At 41.2% G+C, this 21,022-nt stretch overlaps 2 protein-coding genes across 7 annotated transcripts in view; one reads left to right on the forward strand and one right to left on the reverse strand.

The window, feature by feature from the left end:
* LOC101157348 (trinucleotide repeat-containing gene 6C protein) overlaps window positions 1-14,300 on the forward strand; it is a 48,556-nt gene extending 34,256 nt beyond the window's left edge. For 2 of the 4 annotated variants that reach the window (XM_011473893.3, XM_020700409.2), the window contains 8 exons: window positions 141-293; window positions 838-1,029; window positions 2,110-2,259; window positions 2,441-2,557; window positions 3,034-3,249; window positions 6,398-6,471; window positions 6,642-6,781; window positions 7,317-7,665. In XM_011473893.3, coding sequence (XP_011472195.1) covers window positions 141-293; window positions 838-1,029; window positions 2,110-2,259; window positions 2,441-2,557; window positions 3,034-3,249; window positions 6,398-6,471; window positions 6,642-6,781; window positions 7,317-7,665 — 1,391 coding nt within the window. Of the gene's footprint in view, window positions 1-140; window positions 294-837; window positions 1,030-2,109; window positions 2,260-2,440; window positions 2,558-3,033; window positions 3,250-6,397; window positions 6,472-6,641; window positions 6,782-7,316 lie in introns of all 4 variants that reach the window. The other 2 variants (XM_011473887.3, XM_011473888.3) reach the window with 2 other exon arrangements.
* A 1,725-nt stretch (window positions 14,301-16,025) lies between these two features.
* On the reverse strand, window positions 16,026-20,830 carry LOC105353906. 3 transcript variants are annotated; one of them, XM_020700590.1, is made up of 5 exons: window positions 20,656-20,830; window positions 19,318-19,671; window positions 18,326-18,577; window positions 17,056-17,159; window positions 16,026-16,668 (listed from the first exon to the last, which is right to left on the reverse strand). In XM_020700590.1, the coding sequence occupies exons 1-5, from the start codon at window positions 20,714-20,716 to the stop codon at window positions 16,453-16,455; spliced, it is 987 nt and encodes a 328-aa protein (XP_020556249.1). In that variant the 5' UTR covers window positions 20,717-20,830; the 3' UTR covers window positions 16,026-16,452. The 3 variants fall into 3 exon arrangements, with proteins under 3 accessions (XP_020556249.1, XP_011472210.1, XP_011472203.1); XM_011473908.2 differs by having other exon boundaries at window positions 17,056-17,156; window positions 18,326-18,661; window positions 20,656-20,829; XM_011473901.2 differs by having other exon boundaries at window positions 18,326-18,661; window positions 20,656-20,829.
* Between the last annotated feature and the right edge of the window lie 192 nt (window positions 20,831-21,022).

Here is a 21,022-nt window from a genome sequence, read left to right on the forward strand (position 1 = left end):
CTTCCTGATCAGATCCATTTCAATTGATAACAAGTGTTATAGTTCCCAACATTATATTTTTTCTGCAAACAAAAAACCTTGGATAACATAAAATAATGAGCCTTGAGTGAGAAATGCATGCGCTTGTGTTTTCCTTGCAGCTGGACTGAATCCAAACATGAATGTAAACGTCATGGAGGTTGGAGGTCTGTCCATGAAGGAGCCCCCCCAGCCCCAGTCTCGCCTGTCCCAGTGGACGCACTCTAACTCCATGGACAACTCCTCCAACTTGGAGAACAACCTCAGTAAGCATGGTACGTCACAAAAACACCCGCTAATGAGAATTTCTAAGGAGATCTAAAATACAAACATGCCTTTCTGACATCATTTGCTCATTATTATGTTCTGACCTTTCAAATAAAAGAAACTCAGCAGTTGACCTCGATGAACATTATTCTTTAGAATCAAGCTGGAATCTAGTTAAAGTTAAAAGTTCGAAGATGTTGAAGGTTTTTTTTCTAATTTGTTTGGTGTGTGTATTAATATCAATGTAGGAAAATTAGCACATGAGGTCAACATGGATCATGAAATAGTGTAATTCACGTCAGTACTGTAAATAACAAATAATCTAGAATAGAATGAAACTTTATTGATCCTCCTTAAGGGAAATTTCCTTATTTATATCAATAAAATGAGCTTCATTTTCAATACAATGCACATATGTGCATTTGCCATGTTTTCTATAAAATTGTCACAGATTTTAAAATGTCAGCATTTTTGTTTTTTTGTTAGCTCTTTCTGCAACTAAGCTTTCATTTTCCTTTGGGAGTAATTACAGTTCATTATCCATTCATCCAGGTGCCATATCTGCTGCCTCCAGCCTGGTCTCTCCTGGGAAGCCTCCCCAGCTGGAGGACTCGTACAGTCCTTACAATTTAATGTCTAACTCAGAGTCGCCCACCAACCCCCTGGTGCCTCCAGACAGCTGGGGTCAAGGCAAGAGCCCAAACGAAAAAATCTCTAATGGGACCAACATTAACTGGCCTCCAGGTGAGGGTGAAATTGATGAGGATGATATCAAATTGTTTGTATTTTTGTTAAGTAGGTTTTCTTGGTTAGCCCAGAAGACCCCGGTTAAAATTAGTTGCTGGTTTCATGCATAAATAAAGTTTCATTTTTCAAAGCAGTGTATTATACTAGACAGACCTTTTTTGTAGTCTCCTTTGTACTTCAGAGAAACCAGCCGCTGAAGACAAAACGTTTCTAACATCTGTGTGTGATGCTGATGGTGCTACTAGGATTCCATCTAGCTTTACTCTGATAACTTGTCTGTTTTCATTGCAAAAATTGAGTTCTATTAGGCAATAAGGTTTTTCCTCAAGTTTATTTGTCATCATTACTGTTATAAAGTTTTGCACATGACGAGGCGGCAATAAACCACTGCCTAAGCAAATTTGAATTGAGATTTTTTTTTTATAAACGAATGAAAAATCTCTTAAATGACAACCTTATTCTGTTTTATGAAACTTAATGCTACGCAAAGCAGGCCAATCACAGACTAGGACATGAAGGTTGATGTCTGTGACATTCATGTCCATGTCTGTGATTGGCTGGCTGAAGAGAGAGAATTTCTCTTGAGTGAAAATTGATTTGATTGCATTTGTTTTTTAGTTTCAAGTGCATTTTTCAGTTCTAAGTGCAAACTAATGTTTTGAGCACACCCATTTTTTAAAGTTTGACAGTTAGGTTTTTACTTGCCATAATGGCACAAAAATCAATCCATGCAAAACTTGCGAAATGCGTCTCAAAAATAAAATAAGTGTACTTATAAATGTATCAAAGTTTATAAATATTATTTCCTGGTACGCTTGCGTGGATAATATTTATAACCAATGACCAACCACAAGTTTTTAGCCTGGCTGTAAGTGTTGAGAAGTTGGGCTGTTTATAAATTGGAGTGAATGGGAAAGCCTCACCCGTGTGTCAAGCCATCTAGTGGTTACTCTATGAGCTGATCTGGCTCCAGTTGCTTTTGTTTTTAAACCAGCCTCGAGGACCACATTGACTTTTTTTGACTCCACAGTTGTTTTGTTGGCCTTTCTCACGAACCGCTTCCTTTTATTCTTGTAGAGTTTTGCCCCGGCGTGCCATGGAAAGGCCTGCAGAACATCGACCCTGAAACTGACCCCAACATGACCCCCGGCAGCGTCCCCAGTGGCCCCACCATCAACACCAACATCCATGACGTCAACCGATACCTGCTGCGAGACAGGAATGGAGGTAAAGGAAGTCTTTTTTTTCTTCTTTCAAGCATGTGTGCACTTAACTATGCATAGATCACTTCCACAAGTCCTTGTAACTGTAAATGACTGATGTATCATTAAGCGTTCTTTATTTTTATTTTTTGTGTGTTTCTGCTGTTCTATTTTATACCCACAACATTCTGATCTTCACAATATAGCTACATCTCCAGCCTCTGCACTTCAGAATGACTCTCTACCTCCAACTACCAGTGATCGGCCAATCAGTGGTTTTTCTAGCTCATTCAGTCTGTCATCCTGTGATGGATACAGCTCAGGTACACAGATGGAGTGTCCCCTTCCTTGAGTCATCCCCTCACCTGTGTGTGACCTTATCTTACCCGTAAACCTTCTCCTTCAGTGCCTTTAGGCACTACAAGACACCACTGTCTCTCCCTCTATGAAATATATAAAAAAGCAAACCTCATTCAGTCATTACAACAGGACCTCACATAATTTAGTGAGTGTTCTGTCACTTCTTGTTCTCTCGCTTTTTCTTTTGAAAAAAATATTTTTGTTTTATCATTTTTTTGGGGAAAAATCTTTCCATAGAAGGTAAAGGTTGGAATAAACTCCCAAAGACAAAAGATCACTCATACACATAGTAGGGCTTAATTTGCGACTTATTGTGCAGGCATAGCGTTAAACATACACATTGCTTTAGACTTTTTGTTTTTTTAGTGTATATTAAATGAATGTGACCCCTTTTTGCAAGACATGTTTTTACATTTTTTTGTATTTTTCCCATGTTAAGGTAAACTGTCTGAAATGAAGTCAACCTGGTCCTCGGGGCCCATATCTCAGAGCCAAGGCTCCTTATCACACGAGCTGTGGAAAGTACCTCAGGGTCCCCGCAGCACCACTGCTCCATCTCGGCCCCCACCAGGGCTCACCAACACCAAGCCCTCTACCTCTTGGAGTGGCAACTCTCTGGGCCTGACTCAAGGCTGGAGTGGCTCATATTCTTCAGGTAAACATTTACTTGGAAATTAGAGACTAGTTTACCGCGCTAAGCAAAATATTTAGGATGTTTAGTTAATCAGATTTGTCCTTTCATCCTTGGGCAAGAACATTGACTACGAGAGAACTGAATCGAGTGACCCAGAGAAAATGCTTTACTTCCGGCTCCATGCAAATGAAGTCATTGCAGTCACAATTTTTTCATAATACGGATGTTGCTACATTGGAACGTGAGGACGTCAGGAAGTAGTGATTGGTCCGAGTCGGTCAGAGTTACCTTTTTTTGACAACCACTCCCACCAGTCAGGAGTGAGCTCATCAGAAGTCCACACCCCCCTACCACTGAAAGTGGGTTTGGGAGAATCTATTAATCAGACGTTCACATACTTTTATTAACACATCTAATTAGTCGGTTTATAACTTGCACTACAGAAAAAAAATATCAACATGTTAAAAAAAAAGGTTTCCGAGCGAGCAAGAACATTTATTCTGACAAATACAATGACTGAGTAATAGCTGTTTATTTCTTAATAGAATTCTGTTGGATTTTGGCTTATTGGAACCAGCAGCTACTTCCTGTTCGGGACGTGAGGGGGGGGCGTCACTCGGTTTAGTTCTCATATGTAGTCAATAGGCTAGACTCCTAAACCAAGTGTACAAATTAATCTGTGTGATGCTTTTAATAAACGCTAAATGTGATGTGATGTATTAAAGGAATGAAGGAACGCATTGTGAAGAAACTAGTTTACACCTTTTTGATTAGGAGTTGAAATGTCCCCTCTTGTTAAAATAAAATATGTCCAACACAAGAGGCCCTCAGCTCTCATCTGTTTGCCTAGCTGTTGGACAGGACAAGTTAAAAAAAAAAAAAAAAAAAAAAAAAAAAAAAAAAAGGAGTTGAAATGTCCATTTTCAGACTCGGTCTCTGCAAAAATGTCTTTAAAAGCTTCAGACACATTCATTCTTACCCAGATTAAAGAATCCTTGGTAAAATGTATTTGTACTTTGTACATTGACTGAAAAGAAAGCAGTTCTTGTGTTTAGACCAGGGGTCACCAACCCTGTGCCCGCGGGCGGCAGTGCGCCCGCGAGCACCCCTTGTGGCGCCCGCAGGGAATGCACCCAAAAAAAAAAAAAAAATCACTAAAAGTAAGGGTCTATTACAAAAGTTTAAATAGATCAAATAAATTACACAATTTCTGGACATTCTTATGATTCATGTAATGTAAAGATTTTGAGAATAGGTTGAGGTGGTTGAGTAATCCATTAATGTGAGGATTAATATTCCTGTCTGTTTTTATTTACATTTATGTTTAAAAAGTTAAAATTAAGTTAAAGTTACAAAGGTTTAAAAGTTTAGCTTTAGTGTGTTCAATAAATATTTATCTTGTTCGGCTGCAACCTAAAGTCTGTTTTGAAATTAGGCTCCCTCTGCAACTGAGTTTGACCCCCCCCCCCCTGTAATACGAGTCTAGAAAATTCATGCATGTTTTTGTGTGTAAAATGAGCAAATAAAAATAGGGCACAAAAGGAAGTCCTCAAATTGTGTTGTTTTTTTTTTTGGGGGGGGGGGGGGGGTAGGAGGTTTTTAGTGGCGCCCTTCATACCACTTGGTGCCCATGAAATAGCCCTCGGTCTCAAAAAGGTTGGTGAACCCTGGTTTAGACACCTTAGCTGAATTCTTTTATAGAGGATTTTTCACTACATTTTTTTTTATAACAAGGCCCAGTTGGAGTGCAGTGCTTCAGAATTGTTTTGCATTTTGCATATAGGTTAGGACCGAAACTGCTAAGCTGTACAAGATGAGATAGGATGTTTTTTGTTGAGGTGGTGCCCTTTCTCACAAGCTCTAGTGGAAAACGCCCTGTGAAACTGACTACTTGAGGTTTACTGGCTTTGAGAGAAATCGCTTTCAAATATCAGTTTACATCGTAGCGTGTGGTGAGGTTTGTGGCTGGGGAGGCACTGAATCTTTCTGTCAGATTCACAAATCTACAAAACCAGTGTTTTAGCAAACAACTGATTGTGTTTCATATCTCATACCAGCATTCTTCCCGTACACATAGCAGATACATATCAGCCCAAGGAAGAATGTCAATTGTACAGCAAGCAGTTCAGCCTCCCCCCAAAAAAACCCTCCAAGGTAGATGTCTAGGTTTAGAGTCATTTTGAAACTATATTTGAAGATTTAAAACTTTTTGGCTATGGCATTGAAATAGAGATATTTTTGAGCAGAGATATTACATTTTTGCTGTCAGTCAGAGCAAAACAGAACATTGAAAAAAATCTTTGTGATCATGTAGAAGAGAAATTGTGACAAACCCATTTCCTGTTTCAACCTATGTTGTTTAAGTGCCGCTTTAAGTCAGATAAAGAAGGCTAAATAAACGATAGACACACGTGAAATACATTATTTATTTTATGGAATTTGAGTATATGTAATACAATATCTACAATGTATAGAACAATTGAATAAAGAATTACATTTGCAGTCTGACATAAATTAATAGAAAATGCACAAAATGCAGCATATTTGAATCTAAAAGTTATTGATATTATTTGATGAAGCTATAGCACTGATCAGTGGACACCTTTTTTATCTTAAAAATGAGTTAACATCTCGTGATGACGGGTGAGGAAGGTGACCTGTGAGGCCGCCGCCCCTCACCGCACATCTCTGGTTTACATGTACCCTCGTTTCAAAGTGTGTGGGACTGGGAAGCTGCTTTTGACTTCAGTCAAACAGCAGAGGAACAAAGATGTTTAGTTACATAGAGAAGAGACGATGGCAGCTGTTTTTCTCTGTCTTTGAACTCATTCGCCCTCTCACTGCAAAGTCTGAAGATCAACCAGTCAGTCACATCAAGACCAACATGTTGATCCCTGGGGAGAAAAGATTTGTGTTTGTTTAACCGGTCACTGTGTAGTTGTTGCAAAATTAAAGCAAACCATGTTGTTGAGACAACAGTTTAGAATGAAAATATAGATAAATAAAATGGTAATCTTCATTTTGCAGCTAAAACCTAACTATAATTTCTAGAATTTTATTTTAACATACAAACTGTCATTTTGTTGTGGAGATGAAGTGCAGAAAATTAAAAAGGTTTTAGTAAATCTAGTTCTCTCCTTTTTGACCTTTTGTGGGTTTCTGTTCACAGAGGGAACGGCGTGGAGCACTGACACTTCAAACCGGACCAGCAGCTGGCTGGTGCTGAGGAATCTCACCCCACAAGTACGCTCTGCTTCTACAAGTTATTTGATTTTTGGGGTTGGCTTTTTCCTAAAGCCAACCTGCAGTTTGGTGTCGTGATTTGCAGCGTTTTCACGTTTATGTGTGAAGCAGCTAGCAGTGAAAAAGGCTTTTTAGTCCTGTCTGTAAATATCGATGCATTTCCCCCTCAGATTGATGGCTCCACACTTCGGACGCTGTGCATGCAGCATGGCCCCCTGATCACATTCCATCTCAACCTGACCCAGGGCAATGCTGTGGTGCGCTACAGCTCCAAGGATGAGGCTGCAAAGGCCCAGAAGTCCCTGCACATGTAAGCTTCTGAAAAATACACAAGGGTTGTTGCTATGGTTACTTTTAACGGCCTGTTGCCTCTAAATGAGTTGTTCACACCAGACAAAGAAACGGGAAAGACGGGGAAACTTGTGATATTTATTTTACTGTAGTCATCTTGGTGTTTTCCCATTTAAAAGTACTTTCAACTTTTAGATTAGTCATACAGACGGTGTTATTTTTGAACTCGCACAGTCTCATGAAAGCAGATGTGGGGAGTCATGCTGCAGTCAGCTGCTCTGTAAGACACATATAGTGTTCATTGAGATGGTCAGCTGACTGTGGGAGTGCTCCGATATTGAGGCGGATGTTCATCAGTATTTTTAATGTTTCAATTATTTTTTTGTTATTTTAAACAAATGACTAAATGTTTAAAAAACGAATTTCGTCACACAAGTGACGCCGGCCTGATCTCCACGTTAACATAATGGGAAAAAGATTCTTTGAGATACTTTTCACAAAACTCTCTTTTTTGCGTGTCTTTATATCAACCGGTTGTACATTTTTATTTTTAGGTGTGTGCTCGGAAACACCACAATCCTGGCGGAGTTTGCCGGGGAGGAGGAGGTTAACCGCTTCTTTGCACAAGGCCAGTCGCTAGGGGCAACCACCACAAGCTGGCACGCCAACCCGGGACCCAATCAGAATCGGATGGGCGGAGCATCCCAGTCCCACTCAATCGGCCAGTGGAGCAGCGGGGCAGGCGGGGGGAAAGCTAACGGCGGAGATCTGCTGTGGGGAGGTGTGCCCCAATACTCCAGCCTGTGGGGGCCGCCCAACGGCGAGGACGCGCGCGTGATTGGGAGCCCCACCCCAATTAACACCCTGCTGCCTGGAGATCTGCTGAGTGGAGAGTCCATGTAGGAGGATGCCATGGTTACACTAACTCCCCCTCTGTGGTATGGGGCGGGGGCCAAACGTTATCAAACTCCAAAACAAAAACGGTTCCGAATAAGCAAGAGCAAAACCCAAGCAAATCATGTGGCGATAATCAGTATCAGTTTGAACTGTGTGAACTGTGAATTGTGAATCAGAGGGCCGGGGCCCCCCAACATAGAACTGAAGGCCCTGGACCCTCTGGTTTACTGTGCTTGTTTCTTATTAGAAGGAAAACAAACCTTTTCTTTTCTTTCCTTACGATGCACCATATAAAAAACAAACTGAAATTAGACGCAAACACAAAGAAATCTTTTAAGTGTTTTAGCTGATTTCCATAAATATACATGACATTCTTTGTGAAGTGTTTTTAGAAGAAGCAATCAAAGCTGCCATCTGAGACTTTTCCTTTACCCTCAAGAAGAAGAAGAAAAATCATCCCAAAATAACACCTAAAACAACCATTCCCAGCATATTCATGGCCAATGATATACTTCAGAGACCTTTAATAGTTGTGTTAATGTTTGTTTCTTAGCACTAATATTAGCCTTAAGTGCTCTCTGGCCCAAGTCCTTCCCAAGCCGCCTTTTTTAGTTCCTTTTGTAACAGAAGAAATAGCTGAAATCTTGCACAGTTCACCTCTGAGCCAACAAGTGGTACAGAAGACAACTGCTGACCAACCGTATCTCTGGGCAGGCAGAAGGCCTGGCCACCACTGGCACTACCAATCATCTGCTCAGTTACTTTGTCTCAAAGGGGTTGACACAGTTGTTGGACATTCTTTTGTTCGGACAGAAGCCCAGCAAAACCTTTCTGTTCCGTGTTTCATAAGCTGAGAGAGGATTTATTGCGTGTGTTGTTGCGTGTGTTTCGGCATGAACTTCTGGACTCTTTAACAAGTCGACGCCTGCAAACCCAGATTCCGTCTGGCAAACCTTCAGCCTGGACCCCGGTCGCTTACTGGTGCTTTGTCAAATTTTCTATCTTCTGATTTGTAATGAAGCCCTGTGGCCTACGTGGTCAGTCGGAGGACTAAAAAGACTCGAATTCACTTTCACGTGACCATTACATTGTGCAATATATACCATCAACCTTTCTTCCGTCCATACTCCTCCGGAGCTGGTTTTGTGTTGTTTTTTTAACTGTTTTTTGTTTTGTTTTTTGCAATTGTTGCTGATTTAAGCAAAAGACTGGAACTTCAAACACCCCCTTTTCAAAACTTGGATTTCCTCCAGGCCTCCGATTCCCCTGAAACTGTTGGGGAAACTGCAAAGAGGAAGAAGCCGCTGGAGAAGTGTGCATGCAGCAGATTATACTGACAATAGGCACACCACGATGCACACTTCCTCTCTGCACGCTACAGCCACACCCAACAGAGACTGAAACTTCAGCGGGTTTTGGGGGGTTCTGGGTTCTGGCACAACACCAAATAAGAGGGGTTTCTCCTAATGCAGTAGACCTACGAGTGTTCCTTGCGTTTGGTACTGTACAAACAGACGAGACTGAGACTTTTATAGATTCAAAGGGTTTGATCATAGCACTTATGAAGAGCAAATCACTTCAACTGCAATCCAATAAATCCAAAAAAATAATAAGGAGCAGCAAAGACATTGCAAACCAGAAGAAATACTGCTCTTTAAAGTACTGTATCTATTCCATGGAAATGTGTGTGTCGTCGTTCCTCTGGTAGCAGGATGAAGGGAAACGCAACTGTATTGTTGGACTTATGGGCAAAAGAAAAAAAAAAGTTGCAGAGCTGTTTTTTTTTTTTTTCTGCCCAGTTTTTGAACTATATCAAAGTGAAAATCACTGTTACTCCAAATCGTTCGCCTTGTTCTGCTTGGAGGCACAAGACTTGCAATGTCAGCTTTCTCCGATACTCCTGGACAGTAAGCCAGCCAGACAGCCAGCCAATGGGTGGATGAGTCAGAGTGGAGCGGAGGGGGGGTGGGGGTGGGGGGGAGTGTCCACCGAGTGCCTCTTTGCTGTGGTCCTCTGGGTGTCGGGCAGCAGCCCCACAGTGCAGAACTTCCTCCTGGGCTCCACTTCACCCTTCCTCCATTTGAAGCAGTTCCCCCCCCACAACTGGCCAATCGTGGCTCTCTGCCGCCCACAGCATCTCCCACGGGGGGGGGGGGGTCAACCTCCCCTTATCTCTCAGTACTTTGACACAGAGATCACTTTAGCTGGAAGATGTATTAGTCATGTTTCTGGATTCTTTTTCTTTTTGTATTCTGATCATTTGACCTTTTCAGATTTTTTTTTTCATGTTGATTTACATGCAGTGGTCTGCAAATTACTGGCTGCTGAACAAGCCCTTCACTGTTCATATGCAGAAACACTTTGGTCAGAGGTGCCTCTGTATGTTCATCCTGTGTATTGAATGCAAAATGAGGATCAGTACTACAGACCGTTAATGATTGTGAATTGTGTTGAACTGCTCATGCTTTTGTGTTTGACAGTATTCTGTAGTACTTCCAGGTTAGTACCTTGAGTTGTGTTTAAAAAAAAAAAAAGAAGAAAAAAAAAAGGGTTTCTCAGACAGGGACGTGTGTGTTTGCCGCTCCAAGCTGCTTCGCCTGTTCTCCATCTGCCCCTCGCCCTCCTCTGGTCCTCTGCCTAGCTGCTAGCCACATCCTCCTCCTCGACCAGACCCAGTAGCCCTCCCCTGACCAGGCACCAACAGCCCCTTGAATCTGTTTCTATGCAAAAGCAAAAAGCCTAAAGGCTGGGGGGCCTTGACAGCACCTGAAACTTGACTGTCCCCGGTCCGCGCCCGCCAGTCAGCACTTCAAAACGGCCACCGCCTCGCTTAAAGTCAGACCAAGCCACTGGAACTTTGTCACATTTAAGTCAGAACACTTGATCCAAGGTCAGCCTTTTTCCTCTCTGCGCTGAAGACACTTCTGTCCAGCTTGATCTCAGGGTTGGGGAGTGGATGATAGCATGTGTGAGATGCAGCTCTCCGTTTTTATCGGTCCTCTCTGCTGCGAGAGCCAAAAAAAGGGTGGGGGGGGGGCATCTAAGCAACATTAGAGCTCATGCCTTCTAGTGTGACCCACTCTGCAGGGGAGGAGGCCTGCATGAAGCCCTTCTGCTCTCTGGTTGTGGACAACATCTGTGCTTGTGAACGGTGCCAACATATTGTGCCAATCTAAACCTGTGTCATAGCTAATAGAAAGTTTCTGTTCAACCTATGGAGGAGCTTTCAGAACCCTTTTACGAGGGGGGGGGCAGACGGGTTTAAAGAAAACAAAGGGCGGCAGCATCACACACTTCAGTGGCTGAGATGTTTTTTTTTGTGTGCTTTCTGTGGGGCGAAATCTATACTCAGTTTTGGGGGGGGGGGTCACAGTTTGCTACAGTGCACAGTTGATGATGGGTAATCCCGGGTACATATTTTTTTAAAACCAAAAAGAAATTGCATTTTAACATCATTTTTATGAAGTTTGACATAAAAATCATTTAAAAAAATGCTTAAAAAATCTAAATGGGGAAAAAAAAAATCTATAATATGTTGAGCTCTGCACTTCTAGCTGAAACGTCTCCAGCTATGAGCCTATACTACCACCAACGAAAAGAGGTGGAGCATTGACCGGGGCTCTGTTTTATTTTATTTTATTTTTTTTTTCCTTTTTTATCTTTGTGGAAGCTGTATCTATCTCGTTTTGTGTCCCGCTCAAAGCGGGCCCACTGAATTGTACATTTCCACCAACCCAGACGGCTTCGGCCCTCTGAGTCAGCCTCACTCTCTCATCCTGCAGCAGCAGGACTGGAGAGGCACTTTTAGGAGGTACAATGTCTTAAAAAGCAAAGGAGTTAAAAAAAAAAAAAAGAATAAATAAATGAGAAAAGGCTACCTTTCAGGACTTGGAGTCCTGCAGCACACAAGCAAAAATCACTATGGCCTGTTTCTGCAACTGCCTTGATCCAAGCTCAGACAGACCCGACAGTCGAGGACCTCCCAGCATCCTGTACAAACTGGAGAACCCTGACAGTTGGGGTGGGGGGGGGGGTTCCCATGCTGCACCAGCATTGAGAGGTTCTCCTCTCTACAGCTCTGCTCTCTACACCAGTATATATGTGTACACGCCATATATACACAAGTACAGTGCGTTGTATCACCTCTTCAGACTTCTTGAATCGTAACCTCTGAAACTTTTTTGTTTGTGTGTGTGTGTGTGTGTGTGTGTGTGTGTGTGTTGGAAAGGTCCTGAATTACGACAGCTGAAAAAGAGCAATATGTATTTTCTCTGCAAATAAGTGGCACAGAGAAAACAAATTTGGGTTGGGTGCAAACTTGATACTTATTGGAGTGAAAGCTACGACTTTCTTACCTGTTGCTTATGCACGTTTGGAGGACGTACGGCAAGGGTCGTCTGTCTTAAAGCCCAACCGGCTTTGATGCAAATTGTACCCAGTTGAAACAAATCACAGACATATCAAAACATAGCATGTGTGTAGTGTATATATATATATATATATATATATATATATATACACTTGAATCATTGAGCGCCAATTACAAAATGTGAAGTCAGTAATTGTTTATGTTCTGTGCATCTGACAGGTACACTTTTAGAGAATATCAGACATGTACTGGGTTAAATCACAACCATAGAGATGTTTTTAAAAGACGTTAGATGTGCGCTTGTAAGTTAGATGCTTGTATGACTGTGTGCTTGGGAAACTGTACAGGACACTCAGCCTGCTGTTTTGTTCCACCCGCTGTGTTTCATTTGTGCGTTTTATTTTTGTGTGTGGTCATAATCTCTTCAGATCGACGTTCTCTTCTAATGTTGCACTGAGTGTCTTCTGCCCCTGACTCAGCTAATCCTAGGCAAACGAGACAAGGGGGGGGCCGACATTGACAATTCATGTGTACATGTTTACTCAAGGACTCCCCCGCCCCCCTTCCCGTCATTCTGTCTGTAAAAAGTTTATCTACCTTATAGTGGCTTTTATTGTGAAATAATCCAAGGATTATTGATAAGTATTGCACCATTTTATTTTAACTATAGGAAAACTGTAGCAACAAAAAAAAGAAGAAAATGATAAAAGCTTTAAAAAAAATAGAAAAAGGGAAGAAAAAACGTAAAAACAAAGAGCTGTGGTTTTAGATCTTTAGCTGTTGAAGGACTAGTAATCCTGATGTTGACTCCATGGAGGATTGGAAAGGGATGATGTGAGAGTTTTGTTACGAGACTCAGTTCAGAGGTGCCTGCCTTTTCCGTCTGTGTTTTGCGAAAGCCACCTGTCGTTTACAAGCATTTGATTCATCTGACAAAATAGAACAGGAATGTTTTTGGAGATCAATTCATCCTGCATCAACTATGGACATGAAACTCAAGCAAAATGAAGAGAACTCTGGGATTGATCAGTGTTGTCAAATGTTTCATTTCTCTTTCAGTGACTGTGTATGAAGTTTTGATGCCATTTTTCTTTTTTCTGTGATGCTGCGAAAAGCAGGCCTGCTCACTATCTTGCACACTCATTAAATATGTGGATTTTTTTTTTTTTTTTTTTTGTCTCAGGAAAGGCCAGGGTTCCAGAAACCAACTGCATCATTTCTTAGTTCAGTGTTGGTGTGAAAAGAATGCAACTGAAACTATTCAAGCAAGCACTGAAGGCTTTTAGGTCGTCACGGCAGAGAAAATAACGGGTTTTTTTTTTTTTTGGGGGGGGGGGGTCTCTGCTTTTGTTTTGCTCTCAAAATGGCAGAAATGTGATGGAAGTTGCATATTTACCAAATAAGACTGAAAAATCAAATTTGTCGCAATGGAGCGCTTTACATGTGAAGTTTAGGTAGAAGTTGCTTTACACTGAAACCATGATCAATGTTAGAAAAAAAAACTGTCAGAAGAGGCTTTTGTCCTCTTTAAGGTTCCATCCAGGAGCATCGTGCAAGATTTTCTTTTTTTTTCCTGAATCATCTCACGTGTCTGTTGTTGAAACATATCTGTACCTGGGACAGGTGTGGAGGGGTGGAGACATTTCTTTATAGAACAGGTGGTTTTTAAGAAGCAGGTCGAAAGGGAGGAAGGACGCCGTTTTCTGTTTTTTTAAGGATTCTGATCTATGCACAAGTGAAGAGGGGCGACTCCGAGCTGTCGCAGGTGACGTGCCGCTGCTCGCACTCTGGAGTTGTTGATGTTGGTGGGTTTTTTTGTTTTGTTTTTTTTTTGGGGGGGGGGGTCTTTGTCTTTGAAATCCCCTTCAACCCCTGAACTTCATCTAATGTTTTAGCAAAACTTGACATGGTGTCGTTATGCTGTGTAATCCTTAACCAATGAGCGCTTATCCTGCTAAAGCACTGTGGGTTGTACTTCAAAGAAAAAGACAAAAAAAAATCCCTGACTCGAAGGCTATCTCTTTTTCTTTTGTTGTTTTTACTTCTTTTTTTTGGGGGGGGGTACTTTGCCTTTCTCTTCTTCACTTTGGGACAAAAGCATTAAGGAAAAATGTCTGTAACTGAAATGCAAAGTTGTGGCTTTTAATATTGTTCTTCTTTTCTCCTCATAGAATGTGATTGTTACAAACATGCATCAGAAAAAAAAATGTTTCCATGGATGATGGAGCTTCTTTCAGACTATATTAATAAATACAATTTTTCTTGGCTGTTACTGTTGGTCCTGTCTGCGCTTCATTTTTATTTGCCTTCCTTCCGTTTTTCAGGTTTTTGTAACCCTTGTTCTATCCTAGGCACTTGAACATTGGGAGTTGGGTCATCTAGACCCACTAGACAGTGCGCTGAACCTTTTCTCTTCAATGATTTGTGATCTTCACTGGTGTCCATGGATTACATGAAATCTTTCCACCTTTATCCAGCTTTGTCATGGTAGGGAGAACACGTCAATGCAAGGGGTGGGGTCATCTAAGATAACACAAGGGTTAAGCATAAAAACACTACTTTTTGGGGCCTGCTTTAAAAAGTTGATCTTTTAGATGTGTTTTGTGGAAATTCTGACTTGTCTATGTTGTGTTTGTTGTTGTTGTTGTGGCTTATGAAGGCACAAGTTGGGTCACTTTTAGTAAAAAACACTTCTTTTTTCTGCAAAGCAGTCAGCAAACTCCACCTAAAGAGCTCAGGAATACGTTTTTTTTAGGTTTCAAAGTTAATTTCACTTATTTTTTCGTTATTTGTTCATTTTGGGTAACAGCAAGTAATAGTTTCATAAAAATAGAAATAAAACTAAAAAACAGTGGCACCATTTTCCCCATGGATTTTCCAGGGTGAAGGATGACTAATCATCGTGAGTGTTTGAGGCTGAAAATCCACTCACCCACTTTTTGTTCTTAGCTGAAAGTCTGATAGAAATGGCCATTTTTATTTTTCCATAGAAATCAAAGATGATATCAATGATGGGAAAGTTGCATTGATGTCATGTTTTTTTCCAACCCTCCATGACATTCAGTAAATGAAATCAAATAGGTGGGCGGCATGGTGGTGCAGCGGTTAGTGGTCCCACCTGTCACTGAGAAGGCAGTGCCTCAAACTCTGGCATAGTCCTTCCTGGGTGGAGCCTGTGTGCTCTCTCCCTACATGAGTAATTTGTCTGCAGACTTTAAGTTTCTATTTAGGCCTAAACTTTGAGTTTTACTCATGTTTTATGATGTTTGGTGTGAGAGGTCAGGAAGGCATTCTGTGTATTTTTTTTATTGTTTTAACCCTTGTGCTATCCTAGGCACTTTGTCTAGTGGGGTCTAGATGACCCCACTCCCAATGTTAGTGTGCTAAACCTTTTTTCTTTACATGATTTGTGATCTTCACTGGTGTCCATGGATTACATGAAATCTTTCCACCTTTGTCATGGTAGGGAGAACACGTCAATGGTCATCTTTACCCCATAGGATAGCACTAGGGTTAAGCTCATAAAACACTGTGCTACTGTTGTATGAGAAGGGCTTTTTAACCCTTGTGCTATCCTAGGCACTTTGTGTAGTGGGGCCAAATTGACCCAACTCCCAATGGTAACCCTTGTGCTACCCTAGGCACTTTAACATTTAAAACTTTAACAACACTTTAACTAGACAGTGCGCTGAACCTTTTTTCTTCAGTGATTTGTGATCTTCACTGGTGTCCATGGATTACATGAAATCTTTCGACCTTTATCCACCTTTGTCATGGTAGGGAGAACACGTCAATGTCAGGGTGGGGTCATTTAAGATAGCACAAGGGTTAATTATGATTATGCCATTTTTAGCCAAAGAAAAAAAGCATGTTTCTTTTTCTAGGACATAGTTTCTGCAGAGCGGCAAGAGTTCATCAGAAGCTTGTGGGTGGAAATGTTGGCTCACCAAAACTTGAGTCCTTCTACGACTTAGAAAACGTCAATGATGACAAGTGGTTCCGTTTTCAAGCATTTTATTCACGTTAATGCAGTTAAATATAAGTTCCCCAAAATACATGATCCTGCCTGGTAGCTGGGTTTTGCCGCAAAGATGAGGTAATAAGAAAAAGTCTCTCTTCGTTGCAAGAGATGATCATTGCCACAAGCATTTCTGACTGTGAGACGAACAGAGTTTTTGACAAAAAAACAAGAAAAAACTTCTAACCTTCATATCAAAGTGTAGGTCTGTGTAATACAAACACACTATATTTCTTCACTGTGATAGTAGATACATTTTTTTTTACACGTTTAAAAAAAAGGCTTAAAATGTACAGTTTCAGTCAGTTAAGAGAAAGCTGTATGAGAGGAAAGAAGGAAAAGTCTTCTCAGACACTCGTCACAGAGGAGGCTGGCGGTCCTGATGGTCCCGGAAAGGTCAAATGCTTCATTTCAGACGCTCGTTTTGGGGGATCAGAATCCCTTTGGGGCTTTCGTAGTGGTTCTCTGGGATGGTTTTCTTCATTGAGCAGTTTCTGTACTCACCACCACCCATTTCTTCCAGGTGGCTTTGAAATGTTTTTTGACTTGGAGAATTCACACCAACCATCTCCTCGTAGATGGGGACTTGAGGGTGTGACTTGCCGCTGTGCTTTGCTTTGCTCTAACAGTCATTGAGACAAAAGGAAAACAAATCAGTGGTGAGAAGTAAAAAAAAAAAAAAAATTAAGGTGCAACACGCCCTGGATTTCCTGTGTTAAAATCAAAGTTCATCATTCCCCACCCAAAGCAAGATTTCTCAGTAATATCAGCTGCAAACTGCAAGTTTTTCCTGCTCATTTAAACCTCTAAGAACAATAAACAGAGCAGTGACAGTTGCATGCCCTTTTGTTGGTCAAAGTTGAGAAAAACGGGCAGAAAAAAGTTGTGAAACCGCTGAGGTTTTCTGGTCAGCTGCAGAGGAAGCTGCAGGCACGCTCTAAGCGAGCAGGTGCTAATTTATCTGAAGAGTTTCCATCGCGGTGCAATTCGGTGGCAAAGAGCAACTCACTTTACAAACTGCCACGACGATGATGTGAAGCAGGAGCAGGGCCACAGCCGCCGACATGGCGTACAGCAGGATGCTGTACTGGAGGCAGCCGCATTCTCCACCTGCTGGGACACAAAAGGCTTCGGATAAACACATGCAAACCCAGAGGAGAACCTGAGCACATGAGTGTAATGAGGCTCAGAGAAAAGCAGAAACCGCAAACTTCCTTCCCATTTCTGCTGCAGTTTGAATCAATTGTTATCTTCAAGGGAGAAACTGCAGTTAGGAGGAAAGAAAAAAAAACAAAGATTCAAGTAAAGGTAAAAGAGGCACACACAATTTTAAAAAGCCAAATGTTTTAAGAGAAAATGTTGCTTTAAAGACCCCCCAAGGGTTAAGTGCAACTGATTTTAGGCAATTTTCATAGCATGTATTTAACATTGAAAGAATATAGAGTCCGAGCCTTTGTGGACACCTTCAACCTTTAGTTCTCCAGTATTCTGCCCACAGAGGTTCCTGCAAAGCAGGTCAGGGATGCAAATTAATTTTAGAAATTTAACTACTGGGTTTGAATGTTTAGTTCCTAAATTTTGCTGCTGTGAAAACGTGGGGGTAAAGAAAAGCTTAAAAGAAACAATTTGTGTCTAAATCCAGAAATAAAATGTGAAACGGAATTACACAAAGAGGAAGTCATATAACAAATGCTGGTAAATTTAAGAGGAAGTTCGATTTAGCATAGTTGGAAACGCGTTCTAATGGTTGCACAGAGAAATGAATTAACTGATTCATTTAGAGTCCGCGCGTTGCAGAGGACAGAGCTGAAAACACTGCAAGAACCTGAACTTCTTTTAGTTTAGACCTTGAACAGACCTGAAAAAGCTCAGCTCTTAGAAATGAGGTCTGGTCTTATCGATTGTGTGCATGAAGGGGTAAAAAATGTATTCAAAACCACAACTGGGGGGCAGAAAGCATATCTGCTGCTGTTTTGCACAAGATAAGAAAGCTTATTTTGTCAGTGGGAGGAAGAAGTTGTCCACCAATGAAACCTACTGCATGTCCTCAACACTGCAGATGAAGTGCAACACACAATAAAAGGAACAAACTATTGAGCTTCAGTTTTGAGAGTAGATAGCAGACATTTCCAGGTGATGGCGGGTTTGTCAGTTTTGTTAGAGGACGCAAGAAACTTAGTGACATTTCGGAAAAAGTCCAGTAGACAGGTCCTTTTCATTTAAAATGTTAGTTCGAGCACATCAATCAGTTAGGGATTTTCCTTTTGCCGAGAGCCTACCTTGCACAGAAACAAAGTACGCACGCCTCCCTAAACGGTGGCCGCTGTCGGGCTTGTCGCGCAGCAGCAGCTGGCAGCTGTACAGAGCGCTGTCCTGGACCTGCAGCTGCTGCAGGCTCACATTGAAGGCGACGCCGTCAGAGACAAGCTGGACTTTCTCAGTGGGGATGGACGTCTTAGACTGGTACACCACCTCTACAGGACCCCTACCCTTTTGCCTCTTTAAGGTCACCCCGTCCACTGCTAATCCCTCTGCATTTGGGGGGAAACAGGGAAGCACAGCTGATCCTCCGACATGCGTCTGCACCATCTCCACCTCCAAAGGGAACGGCTCATCTTAGGAGTGAAACCATTGATGTGCTTTAGATAGAGGGCTGTACAGGATTCATCAAGAACCCATATCAAGGTGCATATCAAGCAGTATTGCTTTTCGAAAACAATAAAGACAAAAATAGGCATAATGGTTGTTATTATGGCTCAAGGGAAAATCCGTCCAGACCCCTTGGGCTAACTGCTACACTATTTAGTTTTATGCAAATGTTAACTTAAAAGTCCCACTCCAATCATCTTTTGACTTATTTTGAAAGTGTTTGCAGTGGTCTTTTATTCACGAAAAAGCAGTTTTTGCCAAAATGAAAAAAAAAAAAGTCATTGTATAGGACATAAGAAATTCACCTGAGTTGTGGCATGAATCAAGCCACCCATATATTTTCCACATCATGAATACAATCTTTTTCCAAAAAAAATTTTCCGGCTGCTCCTGATTCACAACGATGTGAATAAATAAATACTCAAGAAATGCAATTTGAAGCTTCCTCCATCGTGAGAAAAATGCCATGATTTTCCTCAGAGGGGGTTTTTAAAATATCCAAGTAGCTGCAAACATTTGAGAGACTCTTTTACCAGTTTGTGTAAGGACATCTGACTTCCTGTCTAAAACAAATGGGTGATTTGGGTTGCATCATTAGAAATAAAAAAACAAAGACACTTACTTTTGCCAACAACAAGCAAGAATTCCATCTCTCCTAGAACCTTTTCATCAGCAGAGAACTGATTCCCCACATCAAACTCGCAGATGTAAAGGCTCGTGTCACTGGACGTCAGCTGAGAGAGGGTGATATTGACCAAGGAATCTTTAGGGTCCCCGCTGACACGTACGCGGTGCGCGTCTGCTTGATTATCCACAGCGAAGTCCATCTCAGTCATCTTGAAGAGGACTCGACTGTGTTTGGGTTTGGTGCGGTTCAGGGAGACTCCAATGGGTCGCGGCTTTTTCAAGTCAAAGGCACATTGGAAGACCACCGACTCTCCTTCAAAGCGCTCAATGAGTTCAACGTCACTGCAAACTAGAGAAAAGCAAAAGGAATCACAAACTTTGTTTACCTTTTCTTGTAACCCTTGTGCTATCCTAGGCACTTTAACGTTGGGAGTTGGGTCATCTAGACCCACTAGACAGTGCTCTGAACCTTTTCTCTTCAATGATTTGTGAACCTCACTGTTGTCCATGGATTACATGAAATCTTTCCACCTTTATCCACCTTTGTCATGGTAGGAATAACATGTCAAAGTAAGGGTGGGGTCATCTAAGATAGCACAAAGGTTAAAAGAATCCAACGACACAGGTGAGATTTTAGCTCGATGGGATTCCCGACTTAAGAAACCCGGCTTGGGGAGGTGAGATCAGAGACTCAATGCGTTTAAAACAAAACAAAAAAAGGAAAACTTGTATGAAGTAAAACGCAGGGAATGCACAAAAAGGAAAAATGTAGCATTCTAACATTAAACAACCTATTCTAAATTTGACCCTGGTCAATAAATAAAATGCTGTAGAGTACTTCATAAAGGAACTAACAGCAGAACCACAGTTTCTTTTAAAAAAAACACTTCTTTACAAACAAATCTATGTTCAACTTTAATTATACAATAAAGTCACTAAAAACTCCCAGTAATTCACATGGCTAAGAACACAGAAAACATTAAAAAAAAAGTTAGTTTCTGAAGTCAAAATTAATATTAGGAACAAGGAACACTTCTGGACAATTTGGTTTTAATTTCTTGGCTAAGGACATGTCAACATGAAGCCATGAATTGGCTCCAATTTTTGCTTTTCCCATCACAATTTTTAGTTCTTCTTTGTTTCCTTTTTTACATTGCTCCCCTACGTGACACTTTTCATATTGTAGTTTAACCACAATTATTGTTTACAGTGACCACTTAAAAAAAAACTAGTAGTAAACAACAGCATTACATTTATCATTACCTTCTTTCATTCTTCCTTTTCCCTTTGAATATACCTTTATTGTGAATATTTGGTGCAGAATCCAACTTACCAAACCCAATCTGGGTGATGATCAAAATCCACAAAAAAGCCAAGAGTAGGATTTGGGTCATGTTTGCTACCAGATCAGATTAAAACAGTGAAAAATAAAACACCTTGTGGGTAGGAAATAACATGAACCATGCCAAAACTGAAGGCGTGAGACAGAATGACAAAAATTGAGGTAACTGCAAATGAAACCAAGAAGCTCCACCTTCTAACCTCAAGACTTTTGTAAGAGGAAGAACAAGTTACAATGACATGTTGCTTAATGAAGCGCTTCACCACCTATACTAAAGAAGAAAGAGGGAGGATAAAACCAGAACCATTGGGGTTTTGGTATCCTGACCTCATTTTAACCAAAACAATTAGGATTCATT

This window comes from Oryzias latipes, chromosome 1 (genome assembly GCF_002234675.1).
Source record: "Oryzias latipes chromosome 1, ASM223467v1".
Classification (NCBI taxonomy): domain Eukaryota; kingdom Metazoa; phylum Chordata; class Actinopteri; order Beloniformes; family Adrianichthyidae; genus Oryzias; species Oryzias latipes.